The sequence below is a fragment of the Chrysochloris asiatica genome, unplaced genomic scaffold, assembly GCF_000296735.1.
Source record: "Chrysochloris asiatica unplaced genomic scaffold, ChrAsi1.0 scaffold00188, whole genome shotgun sequence".
Taxonomy (NCBI): Eukaryota; Metazoa; Chordata; class Mammalia; order Afrosoricida; family Chrysochloridae; genus Chrysochloris; species Chrysochloris asiatica.
The window spans coordinates 2,938,803-2,951,723 of NW_006408706.1; the positions used below are offsets into that span (position 1 = coordinate 2,938,803).

General features: G+C 34.6%; 1 protein-coding gene across 1 annotated transcript in view; it reads left to right on the plus strand.

Moving 5' to 3' along the window:
• ANK2 (ankyrin 2, neuronal) overlaps nucleotides 1-12,921 on the plus strand; it is a 514,556-nt gene that overhangs the window by 345,452 nt on the left and 156,183 nt on the right. Inside the window, exons 11-14 of the mRNA XM_006872258.1 lie at nucleotides 2,092-2,289; nucleotides 4,503-4,601; nucleotides 4,766-4,864; nucleotides 10,181-10,279. Of these exons, the coding sequence (XP_006872320.1) occupies nucleotides 2,092-2,289; nucleotides 4,503-4,601; nucleotides 4,766-4,864; nucleotides 10,181-10,279 (495 nt within the window). The remainder of the gene's footprint in view (nucleotides 1-2,091; nucleotides 2,290-4,502; nucleotides 4,602-4,765; nucleotides 4,865-10,180; nucleotides 10,280-12,921) is intronic.

The window sequence follows — 12,921 nt, forward strand, 5'->3', positions numbered from 1 at the left end:
ATCAACTGAATATCAAGAAGTTGTTTTTTTGTTTTGTTTTTAGTTCAAAATCTTACTCACAATTACAAACCCCCTTGACTATCCTCTTCTTTCATTTCTCCTTAGTACGGATGACCTTCTAACTTCTTTATCTTTTGGAATTGTCTCTCTGCCGCCCTTAAATGTAATTTCCGCAAGGACAGAAGTTTCTATCTACTGTGTTCCCTGCTGTATCCTCAGTAACCAGAGCAGGGTTCTACACATAGTAGACACTTGGCAAATATTTTAAAACAAGAAAAGGATTGAATAGTGAATATTTTGTTCTTGCACATCCTTCGAGTGGGTAAAATAGCATCAAAGAGTAATAATATTTGAGCGACGTGTGCAAATGTTCAGTGCATCATTGACAAGGCCTTAATTAACTTCCTTAGACTACGCTTATACCATTCTGTTCAGTATACAGCTACCTTCTCATTCACCCTGCTATTCTTTTCCAAACACTTTATAGATTTATAAATATGAAAGTAATAATTAGAAATGAAGAGTATTTTAAAAAACAAAGAAAATATCTAATACTACCATCCACAATATATGTAATACTTATTGTTGTTGTTGTTAAGTGCCATAGAGTCAGTTCCGACCCATAGTGACCCTGGATAGAGTTTCCGAGGAGCAGCTGGTGAGCTTGAACCGCAACCTTGCAGTTCAAATGGCTTTGCAGTCTGGTGCGTTAACCCACAGCGCCACACCAGGAGTCCATATTTAATACTACCATCCACAAACTACCACAATTAAGATTTTAATGTACAATTTGGTTTTACCTGTCCCTAACTGTTGAAATTACTTTATTTGTTGAGATGATTGGGCCTTGAGCCTTTTCTGGCTTTTTATCCAAATACAAATTCTATTTCTTTGAATGTAATAACTGCTAAGGTAGAACTTTAGTCAACAATTATTTTTTTTAGACTATGCTTGTGTTAGATGATAAGAAATGACAATAATCCAATCACTTTAACAAATAAAATTTTCTAATTTACTTTTTTTAAAATTTAAATTTGTTTATTTAACCTAAAAAAAGCAAAAACTTAGTAGTCTTACAATTATCAGTGAATTATCTAATAGTTTGTGTTTCTGCTGTTTACACTGTCTTAGAATTCAAGATAAAGCAGTTTGGGGTAGTGTTAAAAATGAAAAATTTATAGTTTCCTAAAATTGTTCAAGTTGTGAGATTGTTGACACTTGCTCTATGTTTACTCTCACACTTGTAAATTTTATCTATTTCCTATCTACTCCTAGTTTCATAATATTGTTGTTGTTAGGTGCAGTCGAGTCAGTCCTAACTCATAGTGACCCTGTATAGGGTTTCCAAGGAGTGGATGATAAGTATAAACCACTGACCTTGGGGTTAGCATTCCAGTGCTTATCTTGTAACACCATGCCAGGACTCCATATAGTATGTTGCTGTTAAGTGCTATCAAGTCAGTTCCAACTCATAGCAATCCTGTATAGGGTTTCTGAGGAACGGCTGGTGGGTTTGAACTGCCAACCTGTGGTTCACAGTCCAGTGCTGATCCTACAGTATCACAACAGGAGTCCCATAATATAAGAAAAAGGAATCAGAATTTCAAAGCAGCATGGACCTAAGAAATATGAAAGTCTTTATCCCTCCCTGAACCGGCAACCTATCTTTTCTTTTTCATTTCCCTCACTTTCCATTGTATAAGAAACACAGGCAGAAGGATTTATTGGATTTAAGATTGATGTATATGGGATTAGATACAAATAATTTAAGTATCATCTATCATTTATATTAATATATGTAATATAGCCCTAATAATTGTGAAATCAGGTTGCATGGGCACACCTACTATGTGTTCATTCATGAAAGCACATTAATTTTTTGTTTTGTCCAAGAAAAACATAATTCTGTACTTAAGTGTTCCCTTAGTTTCTCTCTCCACCAAACATATGCTGTATGTTCAGACAAGAAATGGAGGCTATTTTTGTCCCTGCAGTCAACTGTGTCAGAAACCCAGAGTTGATTTTGTTGGTTTGGAACCTTGAAACAATGACTGAAATGTAGTCCTGACTTGGTTTTGTTTTAATGTACAGAATGGGCTGTCTCCACTTCACATGGCTGCACAAGGGGATCATGTGGAATGTGTGAAGCACCTGCTACAGCACAAGGCGCCTGTTGATGATGTCACCCTAGACTACTTGACGGCCCTCCATGTTGCTGCACACTGTGGTCACTACCGAGTAACTAAACTCCTTCTGGACAAGAGAGCCAATCCGAATGCAAGAGCCCTGGTAAACTTGGCCAGTCACCTTAACTGAGCACAGATCATGACATGCAAACCCACACTGAGTGACCAGTGATGCATTCACTAGCCATGCATGGCTAAGATACGTAGTCAGGCTTGCTAAGTTTGTCACACTCCTCAAGCTACCTGTCTAATCCGTGCCTTCATGGTTTGCTATTAAGTGATGGTGAGCAAGGATAGATTTAAGAGTACACCAACATAATATTTCTGCAACTAGTGTGTTGCAAACAGATAAGAATCTTCTGTGGTGATATGAAATTTTCAATATAAAATGAAAGCTGGAAGATCTAACATTGTAAGTTCTAGATACTTCTAGACAGAGTTAGATATAAAGGTGTGAAAAAGCTGAACTTTATTCATCTGTTTTTTGACAAAAAATGATTTCAAAGTAATGACTATATTTAACTGCATACATAGGATAGTGTAAACTGTAAACCTGTGAAGAATTCCTTCGGATATTTTCTCATTGACCTAATTGCCCAACCGTATGCTAACAAAAAAGTGATGCCTAGCTTCTAACTGCTTCAGTAAGCATTATCTATAAGCTATTTCAGGAGTTGATCAAGAGAAAACTGTAAAAGGTTGCCCATAGGGCAGATTCTGTGTCTCTTATGGTCTAATATTGAATACATCTTCCTTGTTTCTCTTATATTCTAACAGTAATCATAGGAAGTATTAGGCATGTACTAATTTATGCCTCCTGTTTCCAAATTCTCATACTGAAAGAAAAATCTTTTTTTTTCCATTTGTTTACATGGTTTATGACAAAATTAGGTTTCAGCATTCAACATTGAAGACAAGACAATGCCATCAGTAGCAAAAATTAAGTTTATTTGTATTAGAAATTTTCCATTAGAATAATTTTGTGCTTAATTCCATGGGCAGCAAATTATGTGCAATTATATGAGGATTAATATTAATTAATATATTTTTTCATAAGAATGAAAATACTCATTTCTAATTACATAGTGGTTAATAGGCTTATAAAATATAACAATTTAATAATTGCAAATATTTTATGCACTGCCTATACATGTGGCTTCTTATTTGGCCTGTAAACAGAGGAAATAACTTGAGATATTAATTAATTATGTTTGTAGTTCTATTATAAGTAATAAGCAATTAGCCCTTATAACACACTATGTTTTTCTAAGAACTGCAATCATATAAAAGTATTGAATGATGATCTTTCCCTGTTGGGCCATGCAAAACCATTAGCAGGCAGAATAGACATATCTCAGCAAAAGAATCATTGTTAAAATAAAAATGAAACTTAAATATAATTCATAAAGACTAAATATATGGCTAGTTTCAAAGCTCTTACCTAAATATTACACCTGGTTTGGAAAGTTAGAAAACACGTTACAAGCATTTTCTCCATATTCCTTTGTGTAAGAGGCAACTCATTGCAGTTATCCCAGAAATTTTCCATACCTTCCCTGAAAATATTCAGTAGCTTCATAATCATTTCTTTTTAAACTATAATAATCTGATTTGCATAAATTCTATAAAGTATTTTAACTGAAAGAATATAACTTCCAGATAAAAATATTATCAACATAATTAATGATTTCTGTTCATTTATAACACTTTTATCCTAAAGAATGGTAATAAAGTTGAAACATATATCTTTTTTTTAAGTTAGTTAGATGAACAGTTCTTATGCTTTGAAGAAATGGCCCTTCATCAGGAAAATACATGTTTGGACTCAATGTATATTCAAACCATTTCACAACACGATTGAACAGTATTCCTTAGAACATCTTGTTGCTGTTGTTGCTGTTAAGTGTCATTAAGTCAGTTCTAACTCATAGTGACCCTGAATAGGGTTTCTAAGAAGTGGCTGGTGGGATTGAACCGCCAACCTTTTGGTTAGCTGTCTAGTGCTTCCCTTACAGTGTCATGACTTCTAAAATAGAAATGCCTTCCTTAACTTCCTTGTTTGCAGAGTAGGTCCTTCACTTTTGTGTTCTTTGTAACTAATCAAACTATTACATACGGGTACACCACACATCGGCAAATTCATTTTTTACTGGAATACACCATGGCTTCTTTTCTTTCCAAATCCCAACACCTACAGGGTTGGAGGAAATGGTAACGCTGTGACGATGTAACATTATTGCCTGCAATGTGCCAGCATGGAGTTGTGTGAGAATCGTATCTGCATGTTTTCAACTAACTTGATTGTCTTTTGCACAGAATGGTTTTACTCCACTGCACATTGCCTGCAAGAAAAACCGCATCAAAGTCATGGAACTGCTGGTGAAATATGGGGCTTCAATCCAAGCTATCACAGAGGTAGAAAAATGTTTCAGCTTGTCACGAAACATACCTTCTCATACTCCTCCCTCCTCTTCCTTTCACCCATTTTCTGTCCTCTTCACTCAAGTTTTATTTATCTAAAGAAGCCCAAAGCCCCCACCGGTGCAGAGGAGTAAAACTGCTGTTGCTTTGTTTCGCAGTCTGGCCTCACACCAATACATGTGGCTGCCTTCATGGGCCACTTGAACATTGTCCTCCTTCTGCTGCAGAACGGAGCCTCTCCAGATGTCACTAACATTGTGAGTATGGCTTGGGTTAGAATAACCACAGAAAGAAAGAGCGAGAGGAACAGAGAGTGTGGGTATGTGTAGGAATGTGTGTGTGTGTGTGTGTGTGTGTGTGTGTGTGTATGTGTGTGATCAAAGTGAGCAACCGAGCTATTAGCTATTATATTTTAAAATAATTGCTAGAACTTCAATAGGGTAAAAATAGGTTCAAAAACAAAATGGAAGCTGTGGAATAAAACAGCTCAAACTTTCATTACGGATGGATTGAACATACATCATAAGTGCATTTATTAGAACCAGATACATTTCAAAAGATCCCTGAAACTGAATGGATGATTGATTAGAATAAAATCTGCAGGATTTATTCCAGTTGCTTGAATGAATTGTATTCTAAGTAATTTTAGTTAAAATACTAAAACACTGGAGTCAATATGATATATTATATCAAAAGATTGACTAGAGACACATCAATATTAAGCATTTTTACTTGGTATCAAATCACCATTTACATAAAATTTCAATTTTCTAACATTATTTTTATTATATATATATATATATTTCCCCCAAAGTAATGGCCTCTTATATAAAATGCTTTTGCCATTGCAATTTTTTTTTTTTTATGTATCCTGAAATGAATCCAGGCAATTTTCACTCTATCAAGCAATATGATATATTTCAGAGATTGTCTACCTAATCTAGAATACCATATATACTTCTAATTTTTAATATTTTTCTAAATTTCTTGAATTCTGCTCCTTTGCACTTTGCCTACTCATAGTATCATGGCAAACCCCCTAATGCAAATTTCTCCTGAGCAAGAGTTCTCACTCAGCCTAAGATGTAGTCACTTATGTGTAGCTTGAAGGGACCACTGTGATATTGTGCTTTGGAAACAATCAAGCAAACAACAAAAATATGCAGTAGAAATAACTCACCCTAAATAAATATTAGCGTTTATTATTTAAATAGACTATGTTTAACTGATCCCTGTTGCTAATTTTTGGTATTTCATTCCATTGGAGTTATGAAATAGAATTTCAAATTTCACATTTTACTTACATTCCCACTTCATTCTCATCTAATCTACATTTTGCATACTTTTTCTGCTGAGGTTTCTGATGCCTGAGCAAAATCGATTGTTGAAATAAACTTATTTGTTTTCAAATATTAGTTAATATTCTCTCATCATATTATTCAATAATTGGAGCATAAAACCTTTAAGCATATAAATATAAAGTCTATGTCTATATATTTTCATAATCAACCTTTAATTAATCCATTAAACGTAAGAATAAGTACAAAACTGTCTGACTGGTGTTTAATTTCTAGTTGGTTCTTAGAACTTTTAAAGAAATCAGCATAGTCCATTCATTGAATGCCTTTTTAATTGACTCCTCCTATACAGACTTAAGAATAGGCCATAGCTTTCAAGGAAAGCTATGTACTTCATGTACATATCCACTGTTTTCTATTTTCCTTGTGTGCACCCCAATGCATAAGGATTACAGCAGTGGTGATAGATACTGTGTTAAATTATATTATCATGTTATAATAGTAATATATACAAGTATATTCTATGAGTTGCTTAGCTGAAATTCCCTAGTTTAATCTTTTGGTGGGAGATTTTACAAAATCTTCAAAGAGTAATTCACATCAAATAGTTGTAGGATTTTGTAGCCAGTCTTAATTTGCTTCTTGCATGACCCATGCTAAAATTTTTAAAGGTATATTTTCACAACATGCTATCCTCTGTGTGTGTGGGGGGGGGGAGAAGAAGCTATATACCATTTGTATGCTATTTTTAGCATACTAGATAGGCTACATGTGAATTTTCAGAGAAAAGTAAATTAAATGTTAAACAAAACCATACATTTTTCACATTATTTTTGGTTCTTAAACATTTCCAAAATTCACGATCACTATATCAAACTTTTAAGTGCTATTGTAAAGTTCCTTATTTTGCTTTATTTGTTCAGTTGTCAATTATAAGCTCTGTCTCTTCAATACCCCTGAAACAGCCTCTGAGAGACAGTTGATAATAAAATGATTCCCCAACAAATTTCTTAGCTGATTTTGTTTGTTCATTTTGTTTTCTTAAGATGATACCACACAGATAGGAACACCAGACAAACTATACAATTCCCTATTAAATTTGAATTGTACATAAATGATAGTTTTATTTCACATAAATATAACCATGTAAGCTTTGGGACATACTTATACTACAGCAATTATTTGTTGTTTGTTTGAAATTCAAACTTAACTGATCATTCTACATTCCTATTAGCTACATCTGGTGATGCTACATTTGAAGGACGGAACTTTCTTTAGTGGTGGAATGCTTGTGACTTTGTGTATTCTAGATCATGAGATAGTCACTGAATCCAAAAGTCCTTGCAGGTTGATTATGATACTGTGTGAATACTGCCTGCTTGCTGTGTCAGAGTTGGTCATTTCCTGACCCCAAAGTTCCTCACCGTCAGAGCCTTTGTGTGTTGCTTGAAATTTTGTTGTGTTTTTTAATGCAACGCTGTCTGTTGTGCTTTGATGCTTTCTGACTTGAAGCAGCCAAAGTGTGGGCGTCAATGTAGCTGTCAGCAGAGTCAGTTGTAACAACTGAGAAGGGCATGAAACGTAATACCTGCTTTGGACATCAGCACACACATTCTCTTGCCAGTCTTGCTTTTGTCTAAAAACAATCACTCCACATTTGAGGTGTACCAATAACTCAATCAATGAGCAAATATTATAATTGGAAAACTGCTTTCCACAAACTTTATAAATGCACTTTGGAGCCTACAAAACTAAACTGCCAGTTAAAATATGAAGTATTCACTGACTGACCAATTGAAATAGAAAATTATGTACTTTTCAAGGTTATCAAGAGTACAATGTGAGGGTGTTACAAAGTTTCTCCTCTTCCTATAACAAATCAATGGATTCACAACATTAACATTACATTCTGTTTAAAAGTTTTCCCCAACTCTTAAAGTTCATTAGCTTAAAATAAAAACAACAGGGTTGTTGAATAGGATGGGGTGCCTAAAAAATATAAGAAATGACAGTTACTAATTAAAGCAATGGACACTATCATTTGTTTTATTTATATTTATAGAAAGGTAAAGGGAAGTAGATTATCCGGATCATTCAATAAAGACTAAGCAAGAGCATTTTTATAAAGTAGGGAAACCATGTGTATGCATATAACTTTTCTTTGAATAAAAATTCTAGTATTTTAGATAAAGTTTTCAATTTAATTAATTTCATGTGTTAAGAAAATTAAAATGTAAAATAAGTGTTTTGGAAATACTAAAACTAATATTGTGTACATTTTTAGATTTTCAAAAACCTCTTACTCGATAAGCTTGAGATAAAATACAGATTTCTATCCATCGTTAAGTAGGAACTTTGTGCACCTTTCTTTAACTTAATTTCTTGTAAGTAAATTGATTCTTGTCTTTATTTCTATCAATATGAGTAAAATCACTATAATTTTATGAGATCTAGGAATAGAATGAAGATTCAAGGGTTGTTTTTTGTTTTACTTTAACTTAGAATATCTCATCTATTTAAAATAGATTTTAAGTGACATAGGAAACAAGTTAAAAATTACGGTTGTCCAAAGAGGAAACTTTTGCTATATTTGACAAGATCCTAAGTCTAAAAACAGATATTTCCATTCTTATTTTCTAAAACAGTGTGCTCCAAATACATTTATTTGATAAAAAAATTTTATATGTCATCAAAATAAGGCATTAGAGAGTAAACAAGTCATAAAGAAGAGAAAGCTACAGTAGATGTACAAATTAATAATTTCAAAAGCAAGTCTTTCTAATACCTTCGTTAGTAATAGTTCTCCGAAAACTGGTACATATTAACTGAGAGGTATGTACCAAAATAAAGTACACACCAAAGCTTCTAAATTTAAGTGTTTGTTGTATAGGGAAACTTGCAATTGAACTTGGGTTATAATTGCTTAACTTGGTTGAAATTAGCATACTTTCTATGTTGTTGTTGTCAAGTGCCATTGAGTCGGTTCCAACTCACAGCGACCCTATATAGGGTGTCCAAGGAGTGGTTGGTGGATTTGAACTACCAACCTTGTGGTTAGTAGTTGTCATTATCCTACAGCACCACACTTGGATTCCTGTATAGTTGCCATGAATGAATATGTAACACTTATTTTCATATCTTATTTTTTTATAACTGTTGCTGTTAAGTGACGTCGAGTTGGTTCTGACCCATAACGACCCTGTATAGGGTTTCCAAGGAGCAGCTGGTGAGCTTGAACTGTCAACCTTGCAGTTCAAACAGCTTTGCAGTCTGGTGCATTAACGCACAGCACTACACCAGGACTCCTTTTATAACTGTAAACCTATATGAATAAAAGAAACTCTGCCTTCTTCAGAACAACTACCTATGGTTTTAAAATATGCTGACTTAAAAAAAATAAAAATAAAACACAACTCTCCTAGCATCAGGCATTAACAGGCCTCCCAATGAGAAATTTTTCTTACATGTAACATTCTTCCTTCATGCTGTAGCTTGAGCTACTGCTTCCCAATAAATTTGTCATTCCTTAATGCAGCTTGAAGATACCTGTGGAGTGATGTCATAGCCAGTGTTGCCATGAATGGATGACACTGTTAACAGTTGCTGTATTCATTTCTCAGTATTTCTCTCAAATAACTGTCTATTATTAAATGTGTTTGTTAATATCAAACGGGGGATGGGGCTTCCAGGACAAATCAAAGTTCTTATATCAGCAGTGATAATCTAGTCTCATAGCACAAAGACAAGTCAGATGCAAAGTAAATAGTTTGTTTCAGAGATATACTTGGACGATAAAAAACTCCCCAAAACATCAAAACCACCACAGATTTAGGTATGGTATAAGTCAGGTGACTTTTTACAATATATTGACTTGATCTTCAGTATGTAGAGTTTTTTTTTAACTTAAAATGAAATTTAATTGGGATAATATACTTAGGTGTGCAATGACAGATTTTAGGTTTATATAATAAATAGACATATAGAATAACTCTAAAATCATCATCAAAAACAATTTAAGTTATGCTAAGTTGATTGAGAAGTTAAACCACAGGATATGGGTAAGTGCATAAGTTTGTCATGGACCAGAAAAATAAAAGACATGTTTTATCCTTTATGAAGACAGAAAAAATTGAAACTATACTAAATATGCCTTTTCATATAGATCTCTTAAATCCTTGGATATGTTGCTGGATTTCACAAAATGGGACATTTTTATTCTTTACCATGGGGAGCAGTGGGTTTATTTATGATTCAGCCATCTTTGTTTCCTGGCAGCGTGGGGAGACTGCACTGCACATGGCAGCCCGAGCGGGGCAGGTGGAAGTTGTCCGATGCCTCCTGAGAAATGGCGCCCTTGTTGATGCTAGAGCCAGGGTAGGTGCTGGTACTGCCAATTCTCTTTCTTTATTGATGTTGTTGTTGTTGTTGTTGTTATGTGCCGTGGAGTCGGTTCCGACTCATAACGACCCTGTGCAGGGTTTCCGAGGCTGTAAATCTTTACTGGAGATACCCACCTTTAACAATAGGTGTTCTTCATTTCCTTGATTGGAGATGCCATAGATGGTTAGTGCAAGTGTAATTCAATAAATGTTTTCAGGCAAAAAGGCAACATTATAAGAAATGTACACAATAATATTTACATTGGAAGAAACCAGTAATTTTTAGTAATGCCTTAGGTCTCCCATTTCCTTTTAACCTACCATTCCAGACTTTTATACTGGAATCTTTGGCATTATCATGGAATATTTAAATACTTTCTTTCCTTTAATATTTATTATACCTCAGGCATATGAGGTATACATTTCAATGAGAGGCATATAATCCTGACTCCATTTTAGAAACAGCATTTTATTGGAATAAAAGCATCTGGTTCGAGTCCTACAAATAAAAGAGCAAAGAAATTAGTCACTTTACTTCTTAGGTCTTCACTGTTAAATTGTGAGAGATGTATGTAATCAGAGACCCTAAAATGATTCCAAATTTTCTTAACGTTCTGTAACTGTGAAATATTGGATTCTGTATATCTGCATACAGAATCCAGTCATACATAGGCAGCCTAGGCATTACTCTTGTCATTTTAGTTTTTATCATTAGCAATTCACACTTCCATATATTTAAAATTTTCCTTTTCAAACCATTTGACTCTTCTTTCCCTGCCTTAGCATTTTTCTTGTCTCTTTTAAGATTACTTGACACTGAGATGCTTTTTAAATATTATTGTGAAGCAACATACTCTGGGTATCATGAACTTTACTATTTTTACCAGAAACTGGAGTATTGCTCCAGATCAATATTTTTTTGTAATCCATAGTGAATATTAAAATAATTTCTCATTTTCTCTCTCAAAATAAAATTCTTACTGTTTTTTCTATTATTGAAATTATATTTTTGATAGGATTTGTTCATTTTCATAAATCTCTGCTAAATTTTCTAAGTTGATTTGTTGTTGTTAGGCATCTGACTCAGCAATTCCAGGTGACAGAATAGAGCTCCCCCATAGGGTTTTCTTGAATGTAATCTTTTTGGAAGTAGATCACTAGGTCGTTGTCTTGTGGAGCTACTGGGTGGGTTTGAACCATCAACCTGTCAGCAGTTCAGCACTTAACTGTTTGCTCCACATTGATGTAACCTATTACTGAGTGATTTTTGGATATCTTCTGAAAACACTTCCTCAAAAATATCACAGGCCATATAAACTTTTTCTTTGGAAGTGTTCTAAATTGATTCTTTCATTTCTACACAGATTCCCTCATTTTTATTCTTTTACTTTACCATTGGTGTTATTGTTGTTGTTAACTGCCATTGAGTCAGTTCTGACACATATCAACCATGTATGTGGTTCGGTGCTTATCTTACAGCACCACACCGGGACTCTTTTAGTCTGTTGTTGATGTAGTATACGATTTCCAAGGAGCAGCTAGTGAGTTTGAACCGCTAACCTTGCAGTTCACACTGACCTTGCAGTCGAGTGCTACACCAGGACTCCTTTTAGTCTAGTGGTCTAAATCTATAAATAAACATCTTTAAATTATTCTTCCTAATTTAAATATCAAATTTCATAGGGCATTCTTTGGGTCTTCTCAGCTCTATCAACTGTCCTAAAATGTATTCTTTCCCTCCAGCACCTTTCTGATTATAGATTTAAAAAATACCATTGCTGCTGCTGCTACATGCCCTTGAGTGGTTCCAACTCATAGTGACCCTGCATAAGGTTTCCGAGGCTCAAAGTCTTTGTGGGAGCTGAAAGCCTCATCTTTCTCCCACACAGCAGCTACTGTTGCTGTTAGCAGCTCAACACATAACCAAGCACCTTACCAAGGTTCCTTCATTAAAGAACAGTGGTCTTCAATTATCAATATGTATAGAAATTACCTGGTGATATTATTAAAATGCAGATTGAGATTCATTAATCTGGAGTCCATAATTCCAACATGCTCCCAGGTGTTGCAGATGCTGCTAAGTAGCAAGGAGCTATGGTTTATCCTTTTCATCTGTTGTGCTTTAAGTTATACTTTAATCATGAGTTTGTGATATTTTTATTTAATCCCTTAAAGTTAGCCTGGAATGCTTTGATTTAGTTAACATCTGTACAGTACTTTATTCAAAGGCGCCCTGGTGGCACAATGTGTCTGCTAACTTAAAGGTGGCAGCTTGAACTCTTGAGTTGCTCTCTGGGAGAAAGATGTGGCATCTTGAACTCTCAGGTTGCTCTCTCTAGGAAAATGATTTACAGCCTTGGAAACCCATAGGCAGATCTACTCTATCTATAGGCTCACTATGAGTCAAAATCAACTCAACCACAAAGAGTTTGGTTTTTGTGTTATAATTCATAAATCATTTTGACTAAGATTATTTTATACCACAGGGCAAACATGTGGTGTTTTAGAGTGAACATTCCCATAAGATCATGCTGAGTTGTCTGAAGTCACAGACTTGTTGTTAGGTGCCATCAGGTCGGTACCCACTCATAGCGATCCTATGCACAACAGAACAAAACACTGCCCAGTCTTGGGCCA